Source organism: Gadus chalcogrammus, chromosome 3 (assembly GCF_026213295.1).
Source record: "Gadus chalcogrammus isolate NIFS_2021 chromosome 3, NIFS_Gcha_1.0, whole genome shotgun sequence".
NCBI classification, from domain to species: Eukaryota; Metazoa; Chordata; class Actinopteri; order Gadiformes; family Gadidae; genus Gadus; species Gadus chalcogrammus.
The window spans coordinates 22,351,220-22,364,887 of record NC_079414.1 but is presented as its reverse complement, the minus strand read 5'-3'; the positions used below and the strand labels follow the sequence as shown (position 1 = coordinate 22,364,887).

The 13,668-nt window shown below is 48.1% G+C and overlaps 1 protein-coding gene across 1 annotated transcript in view; it reads right to left on the bottom strand.

Annotated features, from left to right (window-relative positions):
- Positions 1–4,667: 4,667 nt before the first annotated feature.
- Positions 4,668–13,668, bottom strand: part of sh3pxd2aa (SH3 and PX domains 2Aa) — an 85,678-nt gene continuing 76,677 nt past the window's right edge. Inside the window, exons 12-17 of the mRNA XM_056586777.1 lie at positions 12,474–12,658; positions 12,159–12,395; positions 11,696–11,710; positions 11,352–11,401; positions 10,757–10,876; positions 4,668–9,821 (exon numbers count right to left, since the gene is read on the bottom strand). Of these exons, the coding sequence (XP_056442752.1) occupies positions 7,761–9,821; positions 10,757–10,876; positions 11,352–11,401; positions 11,696–11,710; positions 12,159–12,395; positions 12,474–12,658 (2,668 nt within the window). The 3' untranslated portion in view covers positions 4,668–7,760. The remainder of the gene's footprint in view (positions 9,822–10,756; positions 10,877–11,351; positions 11,402–11,695; positions 11,711–12,158; positions 12,396–12,473; positions 12,659–13,668) is intronic.

The following is a 13,668-nucleotide window of genomic DNA, read 5'->3' as shown; positions in this document are numbered from 1 at the left end:
AAGACTAGAATAATAACATTTAAAGACCAATGTGTAATGTAGACACTGTATTTGTATTCATATTTATCTTTCTATCTATATGCAACTTACGTTCCGTGAATTATCAGTTTATTCTTGAAACCTTGAAACAGAAAACTGGATCAAGATTGCCATCTAGTGGACAACTACTATATTACGATTACTCTATCTGAATCTCTTATCAGGGCATTTGATGTTAAGTAAATTGCGATATCTTTTATAGATCACCACATTGTAAAACGGTATGCTTTGTTATCTGACAATAGCCTGAACTGAATAACTAATCATGCAAGATCTCGTCAGCTCCAATATGCATTCACCCCAGCACTAATGACATTGTCTAACAAGGGACTGGGACAAAGTTCACATCTGATCAAGATTCTGCCGAGTCAATCACCCCTACAATCAGCTAAATAATACATTGTCTGTATGTATTACACGACGTATCTGATCACGGGTTTTTAATTATTAAACATAATCCAATGGTCCCACCCCGTCTCTGATTGAGAATATACAAGTAGAATTCATAAGCAGGGACAACATTGCTCTCCGCCTCAACCGCTCATGTGCTTTGGCGAGCTCTGCTCTCAAGAGTTGTGAATGGTCCCAGATATGAGCACCAGGGGGGGCTGTAAATGATAGCGTGACCTTTGGTGGTAGAAACCTGGATACTTTATATCATATTTTTTTGCTGAAAGGCTGTTTCTCCGATGCTGGGGTTTTAGGGCACGGCTATGAAATATGTGGCGAGGCCAGATAGATCAGATTAATTGCCGACGGAGAAATGAATAGGTTTGGAACTGCGAGAGGGAGGGAGAGGAAGCGAGCGAGCAACATTAATTATTTTATTTCCTCCTGGGGAACATATTTGTCTTCATTCATTGTCCCCCCCCCCCCCAAACTTCACTGTGTTGGAGTGTGTGTATGTCCTGTGTGTGTGTGAGTCTGAGTCTGAGTCTGAGTCTGAGTCTGAGTCTGAGTCTGAGTGTGTGTGTGTGTGTGTGTGTGTGTGTGTGTGTGTGTGTGTGTGTGTGTGTGTGTGTGTGTGTGTGTGCGTGTGTGTGTTTGTGTGTGTTTAAATCCTGTACTTACACCGATGAAGAATATATATCACTGGCAGATTGTTCCGTGCCTCCAAACCTTAAACCACTTAATCTCACCCAGTGCTGCAGAGGTGAACACAGACAAATGTGTGTAAAATGACTGTCCCCGATGATAAATCTGTTTGTGAATAAATATACTGAGGTAGACGACGTGGAAAGAAAACGGGAGCAGTCTCGAGAACAAAGATAGTACATTTAATAATGCGTCTTTTTTTTTTTAGGCAAATGTGAGATACAATGTAAACATGTACAAGAGTTTAAAAAAAAAGTTTTAACTGAGTTTTGACATGAAATGATAAAGAGGAAGGCGACACACCTCGTGTTCATTAGCATGGGCAGAACGGTCCTAGTAATGGGGGTGTATTACGCAGCGTCCATCATGGTGCACACCGCAGTGTTATTGAGCTGTAGGCCGGAAGTCCGCCCTGTGATAAAAGCCTTGCTGCATCTAGAATATTTCATCTTCCATGAGAGGTGCAGAACGAGGTTTCCTAGTGTTGAAAACAAGGAGCGTTTCAAGAGCTCAGACAGGCTTTTCCAGAGCTCAGACACACGTACCAAATTATATTAAATGACACAATAATAATATTACATTGAAGAAGGAAAACAATAGAAAATAGGCTGTCTGACAAAGGGGGGGGGGGGGGAGAAAGATATGAGCGACAGAATAGCACCTCCTTTGGTCTAACTCAAAGTATTGTGGCGTTGACATGCTGGTAGTGGATCATCATCGCTTAGAATGAGCGGGGTGTGTGCATGGGGGGGGGTATGTGTGTGTGTGTGTGTTTGTGTTTGTGTGTGTGTGTACGTGTGTGTGGAGGGAGGGGTGTGTGTGTGTGGGGGGGGGGGGGGGTGTTCTTATCAACGGTGTTGGATGGCTCCGGGCTCCAAGCGGAAAGGCAACACATAAGGGCCTCACTGACGGAAGTTTGGCACACTACTTTGAAGAGTTATGGGCGTGAATAGGATCATAATATTTTAATGGATGCAACACTTCCCACTCCTTAATCACTACAACCGTCCACACGCACACTCACGCACTCTCTCACACACACACACACACACACACACACACACACACACACACACACACACACACACACACACACACACACACACACACACACACACACACACACACACACACACACACACACACACGTGAAGCATCAATCGGATGGACGGGTCGCTTCCCAGACGAGCAGAAGGGGCCAACCGCGTTTGGAAAAAAAAAAACAGAAAAAAACAGAGCAGCGATTTCCCGCATGCCGCCAGCGCGTGGCCGCATGGGTGGCTGTGATTAAAAAGCGCCAGCCTCATCTGACAGGCTGAGGGAGGATGGGGGAGCGGGATAATTAAGACACACAGTCGGGGTAATTAGAAAGCGTGTCGAAAGAAAAAAGCGTAAAACACGACCACGGAGGGAGGCCTCGCCAGCGTGACAGCTGAGCCGTCAGTGGAGACGCGGGGAGCTTTCGTTTCTCGACACAGTCAACGGATTGATGATTTATGTTTTCTCCTTCTTCTCACATTTAACCGAACTGAAAACGTTTCCTCTCACACATCTATCCGTCAAATGTCATCCTTCAAAGACAAACTACTACACTGAGCCATTGATTATCAAACATGTTACAAAAACGAAGCAACACAAAAAAAGACCTACGCAAATCAACCAAAACGCCGAACTCGTCTGAACAAACACTTTCCTCATGTCCCTCTTTAGCCCAACACTACAGGCTCCTTATCAACCCTCAAACATTTCCCATCCCTACGATTTAATGGACTTTGTCCGATATGAACGCACGAAGTGAATCAGTCCCCGTTTCCCTCCACCTAAAGACTACAGCTGTATTTGAATTTTTAATAGCAGAACTTTACTAAGATAAGAACATACGATTGATTCGTTTCTTGAAGGTATTCAACCACCCCTATCCTCGCTCAAGACCAAAATAAGTTATCCCATTCATTATAAAGAGAACTAAAGCACATAGTTCGTCTCCGTCTCCTGTCGTTAACCCAGGAGAGAGAGAAGCCATCTGCCTTTGGTTGTCACCCCTTCATTTTAGCGAATCCTTCAATGACTGCCAGCTGTAAGCCCGTCGCTAGAATTTGGGAATTAAATGTCTTCCGCAATAAAATAAGACTCTTAGACCTGTTGAGCTCCAGAAAGTAGCTCAGGATCTGAAAATGCAAACCAAGTTTCTTATTTTTCTTGTTCGCCCACTATAACCTCCAGACACACCTATTCTCCAGTCAACAGTCTGTCTGTGACCCCAACATCCCCTTTCCCCTGACCTCACCTGTATTCAACCTCTTTGACTCAAAACACCTTCAGACCACTCGCGCACACACACTCAACACCGTGCACACCCTGTGTGACACATTATATCTTCCTCCCTAGGCTATACTCACTCAAGCCTGCATCCCGCTCCAGGAAACAAATTGTTATTTAGCTATTGTCGTGTCGAGAAACGAGAGTCCTTAACAGGGGAATGTGGAGAAAAGAAAGAGGAAGATGGACTGGCAGAACGTCAGCACTCCCTGGTGGCCAATATGAAGTATTACACGAAAGCGTCATTCTAATGTGTTTTGCTGTGTAGATGCACACGGGCTTGAGTTGAGCAAAGCATTCGACCACTGAAAGGAAGAGCAAAATAAGACGTGGGATATGCTTAAAAGCGGGGAAATAAGCCGTAGAGTCCATGAGCCGAGATAAGCGGAGGAAATTAATCTGAAATGGTCAGTAGCCTACTAAGAGCCTAAAGGTGCTATTTCGCCTCCGTTCGACCGTAACGGCGAAGGCTCTGTTCTGTGGATCCGGTAATAGACAAGTTTGTGTATCTGTGGTGGTGGGGCAGGTAGAGACCTCGGACACCGCCGGCCGACTTCTTCGGGTCGCAGGCACGACACATTCACCACTGCCTCCTCTGCCTGTCCGGGTAGGAGAGACCGGGCAGATGGGCCCCACTCCCCGGGGACACCGATGAAAGCTTCCAAATGTCACTTCGCTCTTCCAGACAGCTTAGGGAGCCGTGAGGCGACACAAAAGGAAAAACAAATACAGTGGTGGGAAATGTCATGAAAGGCATGAGACGAAATGTAGAAACGTTCCGAATAAATAAAGCAGGAGACGGAGGCTGGCAGAGTGACTGTCAACATTCCACCCAGGGGTGGGACACCGGTTGGGGTCCCGTGGAGGATGAGGAACATTAGGAAGATGAGGATGAGGGTGAGGATGTATATTATATCTGCGATGGCATCTGCTCCTGAGACGCGAGTCCAGATTGCAACGCAAATGCGTCAACATTGTTTACAACTATGTGGCCGGGGATGAAACGCAAACATCCCTGTTAGAGGAGGAGGAGAAGAGTACGGGCAGTGCGCACAGCGAATACATTTCCAGTTGCACTGTCTTTGCCCTTTTGTTGTTGTTGTTGTTGTTGATGTTGTTGTTATTGTTTTTAAACCAAGTGGGGTAGGGGGCGTCGTTTGAATGAAGATAGCCTGCTCATCAAAACACTTTGAGATGACCTTGGGAGGGGGGGGGGGGGGGGGGGGCGGTTGTGAGAGGCCGTCTGATTTCTAATCCCAAAAAATAACTATCACAAGATTGAGATGGTCCGTTTTTTTTTTCGTTTTGTTTTCCATTAACTCTCAAGCATGTCGTCCTTTAACCTATTGCACATTTTCTCACGGTTACACTTAGAAATGATAACAATACATTATATGGGGCAAAAAAAAAATCAGGACACTTAATATGGTAAAAAACAACCAAACAATGAACGATAAGACGCTAGTTGGCTTAACATGTAAGGACAAAGCTCGACATGTCACTTTTTCCCTTGTCGTTTCAGCCGCCAAAAAAGCAAGGATAATGCAAATCGGTCTTTACGAAGCGCTAGGCAACACGAGTGTGCTGTCGCGAGGAGGTGATTCGCCACATTAACATAACGCCTTCGTCAGAGCAGCCTCTGTGGTCCCCTGCTGAGCGTGACGTCGCAAAGGACGCACGACTAGGTCTCTCCATCAAATGTGTTCCTTACATGACAATTCTACCGTTGTGTTATTGATGATTTTCTTATTATTGTTATTGTCACAACTTTGACTTAGATTTTCTGATGAAGTCAATGAAAAAAATGCATTCGTTTTTTATGTAGGCCTAATTGAGATTTTTGGAGGAGGATGTCAGCAGTGATTTTATTTGGAACCACAAAGACCACACGTTTATACTTTTAATCGGGCGTTATGTTAGGCACAATAAGGATGAAAGAAGTGTCCATGATTTGCTAAAGTCGCAGCACGCAGCAGTAAAAAATAAAATGTATTTAACAATGGTTTTAAAAAAATAAATTACTTTTGATCATAAACCTTGCTACAAAACTGTATAGCAATAAACTTGAGATGCATCTTTATAAAACAAATATAAACTAAATAGAATGTCAATTTATGTACAGTTTGTGGGAACATTCACTGACCAGCAGCGCTTTGATTATTGCACTGAGGTAGAATGGATTGTATGGGACAATGCAAAAAACATTCAGTATTTTGCAATTATTTTTATGTACCGATCACGGTAAAATCTTGTGAAATCGAATTTGATTAATTTGATCTTTGACTAGAACTTGTATTTGACGACTAGAACTTATTTCTCAAATTAAGAGTCATGACTTAGTTAAGTTACAGTAAAGAGAAGACATGTTCTGTAAAATATGATAAATAAATAACATGCTGAGTGTTTGCTGCTCCTTCACATTAGTGCACAATAACAGTTCAAACCGTTAAAGTGCACCAATTCACAAAACAGAACCACCATTTCCCCGTTATTGTCCATTATGTGTGATCACATGGTAACGATAAAACACAAACAAAACAAATATAGTTTGCTAAATAGTTAACGATCTAGCAGATAATGTACTCTTTTTATTTTTAATACTATAACACTGTCCAGCAGAAATAAAATGTAAATTATGGAACAGTGTTTAGCCCTTAACGTAGAACCAACACCAACATTGTTTAGAAAATATATTTCAGCAATCTTGGACACCAGCCATCGGAAGCCTTGAAATTGGAGGTTGTCACACTTATTTTGTATCAAAGGGCAATAGTTATGATGTATTGTAATGCTATTGTGTGTTTGGTCAATACATGATTTAACAGAACCAAAATATCAACAAATGAATTTTAAATGAAAATGTTATTCGCTTCACATTAATATTAATACAATACTGCATCAGCAATATCAATCTTCGATTGGTTCCATGCTATGACATTTGGTTAGATCAAGTGCGTCTAGATATAGCTTATGAGATATATTCCATATATATCAGTCAGTTCTCCCACCTCGTTATGTTAGGTATTTTATAGTTTGCTTTAAACTGTTCTTTGCCTAACCAGTGGTAAATATAAAGCTACAAAACTAGCTGTTGAATTTATATTCCATTGGTTTTAATCACATTTTGGGCATGATGCTAGGTAAGCACATCCCTGGGATTAACAACAATATATACAAATGTATTTTTTGAAACAACAGCATAAAATAACTACATTGAAGCTAAACACTACGTAAACAAATTGACTTTTTCAGGGCAGTAGCCCCCTGGTGGCCATGACAGAAAATGTTCAATAAACTTTTTTTTGTATAGGAACTTTGATGGGGACTGCGTGTACTAACTAAAGATTATTTCACTGCTGGACTCACAATGCCAATCCACTGCTTTGGTTACTACCTTATCTTAAGTTCCAATAGGCTGTCCGTTTGAGAGGGGATGTCACAAGAAATGCAGAAATTATTCTCTAAGCAAGGAGAGAATCCCAAAAAAATTAATCGTAACAATGATGGAGGCAAAAGGCAACATAAAAAGCTAAACAAGTTGATCTTCTATTTTGTCCGGGACGGTGAATAAAGAGTAACTTTACAAGCAGCGGAATTTAATTTCCTCTCTCTTTTTCCGCATATTGCATCAATTATACCTACTGGAACCCAGAGATCACATTGATTGGCCGCTTCGCTCAACTGGTGCTCCTAAAATGGAACTTTGAGTTGGTGAGAAACACAGAAACACATTCGGAGATGTCTGCGCTCCCAAAGGCCATGTAGCACTCTCACACACAGATAGGTTTGGTTGATTCACGTTCCTGTTGACCTCTTAGGACCTTCATTCAGATGATCACACACCAAAGGCACTAATTTGGCATCAGTCACAGGTGGGCACGAACAACACTAGCCGTACCCTGCTAAATTCAGCGTCAACCCATGGCAGCCCCTTTCGGAGGCCGCCGTGCCCAGTTACACCGTTCGGTATTCAAAAGACCTGTCATCTAATCTCATGTGTCCATTCATAAAGGTTCACTTCTCGTCCACTTCCAAAACGTTTGTTCTAGACTTCGGCGGGTACAGATCTCAGTAAACCAGCTCTAATAGGGTCTCTCCCTAAGACATGAAACATCATCTTTTGTTTTTTTTACAGTCTCCTTCAGAGTCGGGGTGTATTGCTTACGGGGATTTCTTGGGGTAACATTCTTTAAGAATGATGCCGGCGATTTGCCTAGAGGCACCACCCGTTGGTGGGATGGGATGGGGGCAGGGGCAAGGGGGCAAGAGAGATTGCTGGAGACCCTTTCCTGGGATGGGGCTTGCTCTCATTTCTTACGCTCTAGGTAGTTGGAGGGGACCCAGCCCTTGCGCGGGACGTGGTCATCCTGCACCTGGCAGTACCACCACCCGTTTGGGTTCCTCTCCAGTACCTCCAGGTAGGTGCCCTCGGAGAAGCCCATGGTCTCCTCGTCGCCGCCGTAGTCGGCGATGGACACGTACACGTCCCGGCCGAGGTTGTTGTGGATCAGCTGGCTCTTGTCTATGGGCTTGGGCCGGACCGCCGACACGGGGATGCCGTTCCTCTGGCCCGCCGCCCGACCCAGGGCGTCCTGGGCGGAGCAGCTGCCCCCGAACCCGCCGCCGCTGCCCGAGGAACCCAGGCCCCCGCGCTCGTCCGGCCGCGGCTGGCTCTCCACCACCACGTGCGGCCGCACCGTGCTGAACGAGGCGTTCCTGCGCACGCCGAGCGTGGCCGAACCGGAGCGGTAGTGGTCGCTCCGGCCCAGGGACTCGTTCCGTCTCAGGGACCCCGTCGTGTAGTGGGAGTCCTTGCCGGGCTGCGAGGCGGTCACGAACACCGACTGAGGCCTCACCGTCACCTGCCGCACGCCGTTCCTCATGCGCACCCCGCCGTTGACCAGCCCCGACGGCTTGGAGAAGCCCCCGGGCGGCTTGGAGGGGATGGGGGGGCTGCTTCTCCGCAGCACCTGGTGCTGCTGGTTCATGCCCTGCAGGTTGATGTTGTTCAGGGCCTGGACGCGCTGCTCGTTCTTCTCCAGGCTGTTGGACTTGCTGCTCCCGCCGCTCCGGTGCCGGTCCGACTCCTTCCTCCCGCCCACGTCCACCGGGTGCCGCACGGGCTCCAGGAAGTAGGAGGGAGCCCAGCCTTCCTCCGCGTTCCGGCGCACGTACCACCAGCCGCTCTCCTGCTTCTCCACCACCTCCAGCTCCACCCCCGAGGGGAAGCTGATCTCCGAGTCCTGCACCTTCTGGTAGGCGTCCAGGGACCGGTAGAGGCTGGGGCCCTCCAGGTCCGAGTCCCCGTGGCTCCCCTTGGAGTAGACGGAGGACAGGTCCGAGGTGCTGCGGGAGCACAGGGAGTCCTCCGAGGAGACCACCGACGCCGTCTCCGAGTCCTCGCCGCGCGAGGGCTTGAGGCTGTGCCGCGGCTGGCCTCCGCCCCCGGCGGGCCTCAGCTGTCGCCGCAGAGAGCCGATGTCCATCCGGTCGGGCCCCTGGGGCTCCGACTTGGCCAGCAGCGGTTTGGGTCGCACCGAGGGCTTGGGCTTGGTGGACGGGCTCTGGCCGATCCGATGCTCCACGTCCCGGCTGAAGCTGACGCCTTTCACGTGGCTCCGCCCCGACTCGTCCGAGGAGGACCGGGGGCTGTGGTCCATGTGCCGGCCCAGCGTCTGGCTCCTTCGGGTCAGCTCGGGCGTCACCGTCTTCATGGTCCTCCCTGGCAAGGGGGAGGAGCCGGAGGGTTTGCGGGGGACGGTGGAGGAGTGGTAGCTCCTCGGGGAGTGGTGGTGGTGGTGGTGGTGGTGGTGCCCGCCGGAGCTCTTGGCCGAGGAGGTCGCCTCGTCCGCGCTGCTGGCCCGGAAGCCGTCGTTCTCGTAGATGCACTCCTCCTTGGCGAGCGCCTCCTCCGAGGACCTCATGGAGGACCGGCGGCGGTTGAACACCGGCGACGCCTTGCAGATGGGCGGCGGGGCGGCGGCTCGGGAGGTAGGGGGCGAGCCGCGGTACTTGTTCCCCGCCACGCTGTTCCTCTTCACCTCCGGGGGGGGGCGCTCGTCTTTCGGCGGGTCCGCGACCGCCTCGCCCTCGCAGCCGACGGCGGGGATGTCGTACAGGGGTTCCTCGTACACGGGCCGGGCGGGGGGCTCCGAGGCTTTGGCGGCGGGGGTCGCGGAGACGGGTTTCTCGTCCGGGTCGGTCTTTTTGACGGGCGGGGCGGGGGGCGGGACCTTGGGCCGGGTGAGGGTGCTGGTGCGGCGGTTGAGATTGGGCTTCTTCCTCTTGTCGATGTAGGAGCAAGGGGCCCAGCCCTCCATCTCCCCGATCTGGACGTACCACCAGCCCCCGGAGTTCTTCTCGATCACCTGCACAACACAACAGCGGGGGGGTTGTGATGGGTATGAAAATTTACATTTAGGGCATTTAGGGCACTTAGCGCAACGCTTTTATCCAAAGCGACTCACATAAAAACAACTGCCAGGAAAAAGAGGAGCAATATATCGCTGTCGGTACAGTAAGGATGTTCACAGGACCAAGTGCCAAACAAGCACTAACAATTGCTAGGTTAACCCATTCCCCATATACAACGAAGATAGCTAGGATAAGAGGCTTCACCATGCTAGGTACTATTTTTAAGGAAATACAACACACAATAGGGGCTTACATTAAGTGCCAGGACGTACAATAAGTGCGTATGAGGGGTGTGGGGGGATGGGGGGGTGGGGGGCTATGCAGAGTCAAAGTGATCTCTGAACAAGTGATTCTTGAGACTTTTTGAGATGGTGAGCAACTCTCTGATCCTGACTATACCTGGGTATACACGCTTCAAATGCAGTCTGCGTAGGTCTGTGGATCTTTCACTGCGTTGCTGACGCTGATAAGCATACATTTAAATGCCTCATTGATTAGAATTTGCATACAAATAAAGTCATACAGATGAATAATAATCAGAGTATAGTTTTAATTTATGTAACTAAAAGTTATAAGTGTCATGAGCACTTTTGAAAATATCACTGCCATTGTCGTCACAAACGCCTTTGAGATACAGGCCACTCTTGTGGCACATCATCGTAGCCTTGAGATAAAACCAAACTTGTCCTTTTTATCTCTGTTCTTTTCATTGCTCGGAGTGAAATAAATGACTTTTCTAAATCATTCGGATCGAGCAGAATCCTCGAGGTCTTTTGAGTTGCCTCGGCGTCTCTGACTTGACTGGAGGCTACTCGGTAGACATGCATATTCAGTGAGCCCCGAATGTCTAATGTCGGGGACGGCAACACATTTAGACAACGCCGCTTACATCAGCCTTTTGTCCTCCACGGAAACTGATGCCATCGGAGATGGAGGACTGGAACTCAGCGATGGTGTAGTACTCTGCTTCCACAGCAGGGGGCTCTGGTGGCTTGGGTAACTGGAATCCCTAAAACAGCAGGGGAGGACAGTGTTTAAAGCAAATTAGAGAGAGTATGAGAGAGAGAGAGAGAGAGAGAGAGAGAGAGAGAGAGAGAGAGAGAGAGAGAGAGAGAGAGAGAGAGAGAGAGAGAGAGAGAGAGGGAAAGGGAGAGAGAGAGAGAGAGAGACGTAATAAATGTATTATCTTGTGTATTCAACTTATTTTTAACGGGATGTTAGTCATTCAGTACTTGTAAGTGTACAAATAAACATTTGAATGCCTATTTGAAGCTATGAAGCCATTTCAGGCATCCAGGAATATCAAGGGATCTTGTTATGCAATGTATTTGTTGGAAATATTATTTATGTGTACATGATCCTATTATTATCTGACAGGAACCATCCATTTTCTAAATAATTTACCCTTTAAACACAGCAAGTCCCTTTGGGCTGACTATTGCATTATTCTAATGAATGAGTGAATGAGTAAATGGATGTCTCACCAGGTTAGTGTCTCTTCTTGGAGGAGGCTTCTGTCGGAGGTTTGGAGATCCTGAGGAGAAAAATGATGTAACGTTTGCATGCTCCATGCAAGTCATGTGGTATATTCCCATCTGACGGGCATGGAGAGACTAGCACAAGACGATAGATAAAACTAAGTGACAAGTCATTAACATAAAGAAAACCCACACCAGAGTATCAGTTATGTTAGGTCTTAGTAAAAGAAAACCAAGAATCCAATGCACATAACACATTAGGTAAGTAGTACAATTATTGGGTAACACTCATTTTATAACATTAACGTTGAATATGTTAATGTTGCGGCACCATTGACTCAATTTCTTACCTATGGCCTCAAAGTCTAGAGAAAGGCAAAATGACAACAGTTCAGCATCTCACCTAACATCCACCTTTTCTCCTAATAAAGGTATTTATTCTAACTCGCTCTGGATAAAAGCTTCTGCTTAATGCCGTAAATATAAATGTAAACGTATGCATCCTGAGTTGCTGTCTCTTAAAGGTGACATATTATACCGCCAGGATGTGAGTGTGATAAGCCATTACAAGTTTTGAAAATCGAAATTTGCCGTTGTCGAAATTTTGAATGTTTGGATCTTCTGACATCACAAGTGGGCGTGTCCACCTAGAGGTGGACACGCCCACTTGTGATGTCAGAAGAGGCCGATTTTCAAAACGGCTCGTAGCGGCTAATCACACTCACATCCTGTTGGCATGACGTGAGCCCTTTAACACCACACCCGGCTACACCCTCAAGCAAAACAACTACCGCTCAGCGTGTCTCCACTCACCCCCGACCTCCACCCTGCGGGGGGCCACCCGGGCCACGGCGGGGGACCCCGGCTCCGCCCGGGCCTTGCTCTCGTTCAGGGAGGCGCTGGCCCCCATCAGGAGCCCCAGGCAGGGGCTGTTGGAGCCGTAGCCCGAGCCCGAGCTCAGCCGCCGGCCCGTCTCCGCGTTCAGCTCCCCGCTGACTGGCATGGGCAGGCTGATCTCGCTCTTGGCAAAGTGGCGCTCGGGCGTGGCCCCTCCCCCTCCCCCTCCGCTACCGCTGCCGCCGCCGCCGCCGCCGCCGCCGCCGCCGCCACCGCCGCCGCCGCCGCCGCCGCCCTCCTCGTCCGTCTGGATGTCCTTCTCGCTGACGGACTTCTTCTGCAGCAGGTTGCTGATCTCCATGATGTTGCCGATGATCTCCACGGGGCCGGTGAGGGTCTTCTTGCGCGGCGAGGAGAAGTCCTCCTTCACCTTCTTCAGGTAGGACGCCGGCGCCCAGCCCTCCTTCCCCAGGTACCTGTCGGACGATGGCACGCGAGCAGGCGTCCATTTTTGTAGTTTTTGACAGGAACAGAGTGGACTACAATACACTGGCTAAGCGATCGTTTTAAATTGTAGGAAATAAAATGTAAAGACACACTCAGAGTACACCTAGACTCTGCATAGCCACCCCTCTTACACACTTATCGAATGTTGTACGTCCTTGCACTTAAAAATAGTGCTGAGCATTGTGTAGCATCTTATCCTAGCTACTGTATCTTTGCTGTATAAGGGGAATGGGTTAACCTAGCAATTCGTAGTTCTTGGCACTTGGTTCTATGAACATCCTTACTGTACCGACAGCGACATGTTGTTTCTTTTTCTTTGGACAAGTGTACTTAATGTAAGTCGCTTTGTATAAAAGCGTCTGTTATATGCCCTAAATGTTAATGTCAATGTCACGCTGAAATGTTGCTAAATCTATCCGCTTTTGTCTGGGTTTCATTTTATGGAGCAAAGTGTAGTTTGGAGTGTATTTCGGTAGCTGTTTCCTCTGTAACACAGCAGACAGACCGGTGCTATGGAGCTCCACTGGGGAAGCAGGGTGGTAACCCCACCAGGGCCGGACCCCCCCCCCCGTGCCAACACTGTTGACACCCACTGTGTCGTGGAGGGACTTTGGTCAGGTGTCCTCTTAAATCCATATGTATGTATAAACACGTTTTAGGCCAGCCATCTGGCGTTACTATGGTTTGCATTGTAGCGTACACTTTTACTCAATCCGATCCGACCTTTATGCTTCTGTTTAGCACCACATGAGCTCTTAACTCCTAAGCAGACTGCGTGAGGCCAGAGGGGGACTGTGACCTTTGGAGTCTGGAGTGTAAATGCTGGTGAATCAGGACGACTGAAGTGCCATGAACACAACAAGGGGAAGAGTCGAGCCATGCAGTGAAAGAGTCGTGTGTGATTGTGTCGGTATTGCGAGCTCCGAACTGCTAGATGTTGTGGTGTTGTGGTGGATCTTATAAAATGTTGTTCACATAT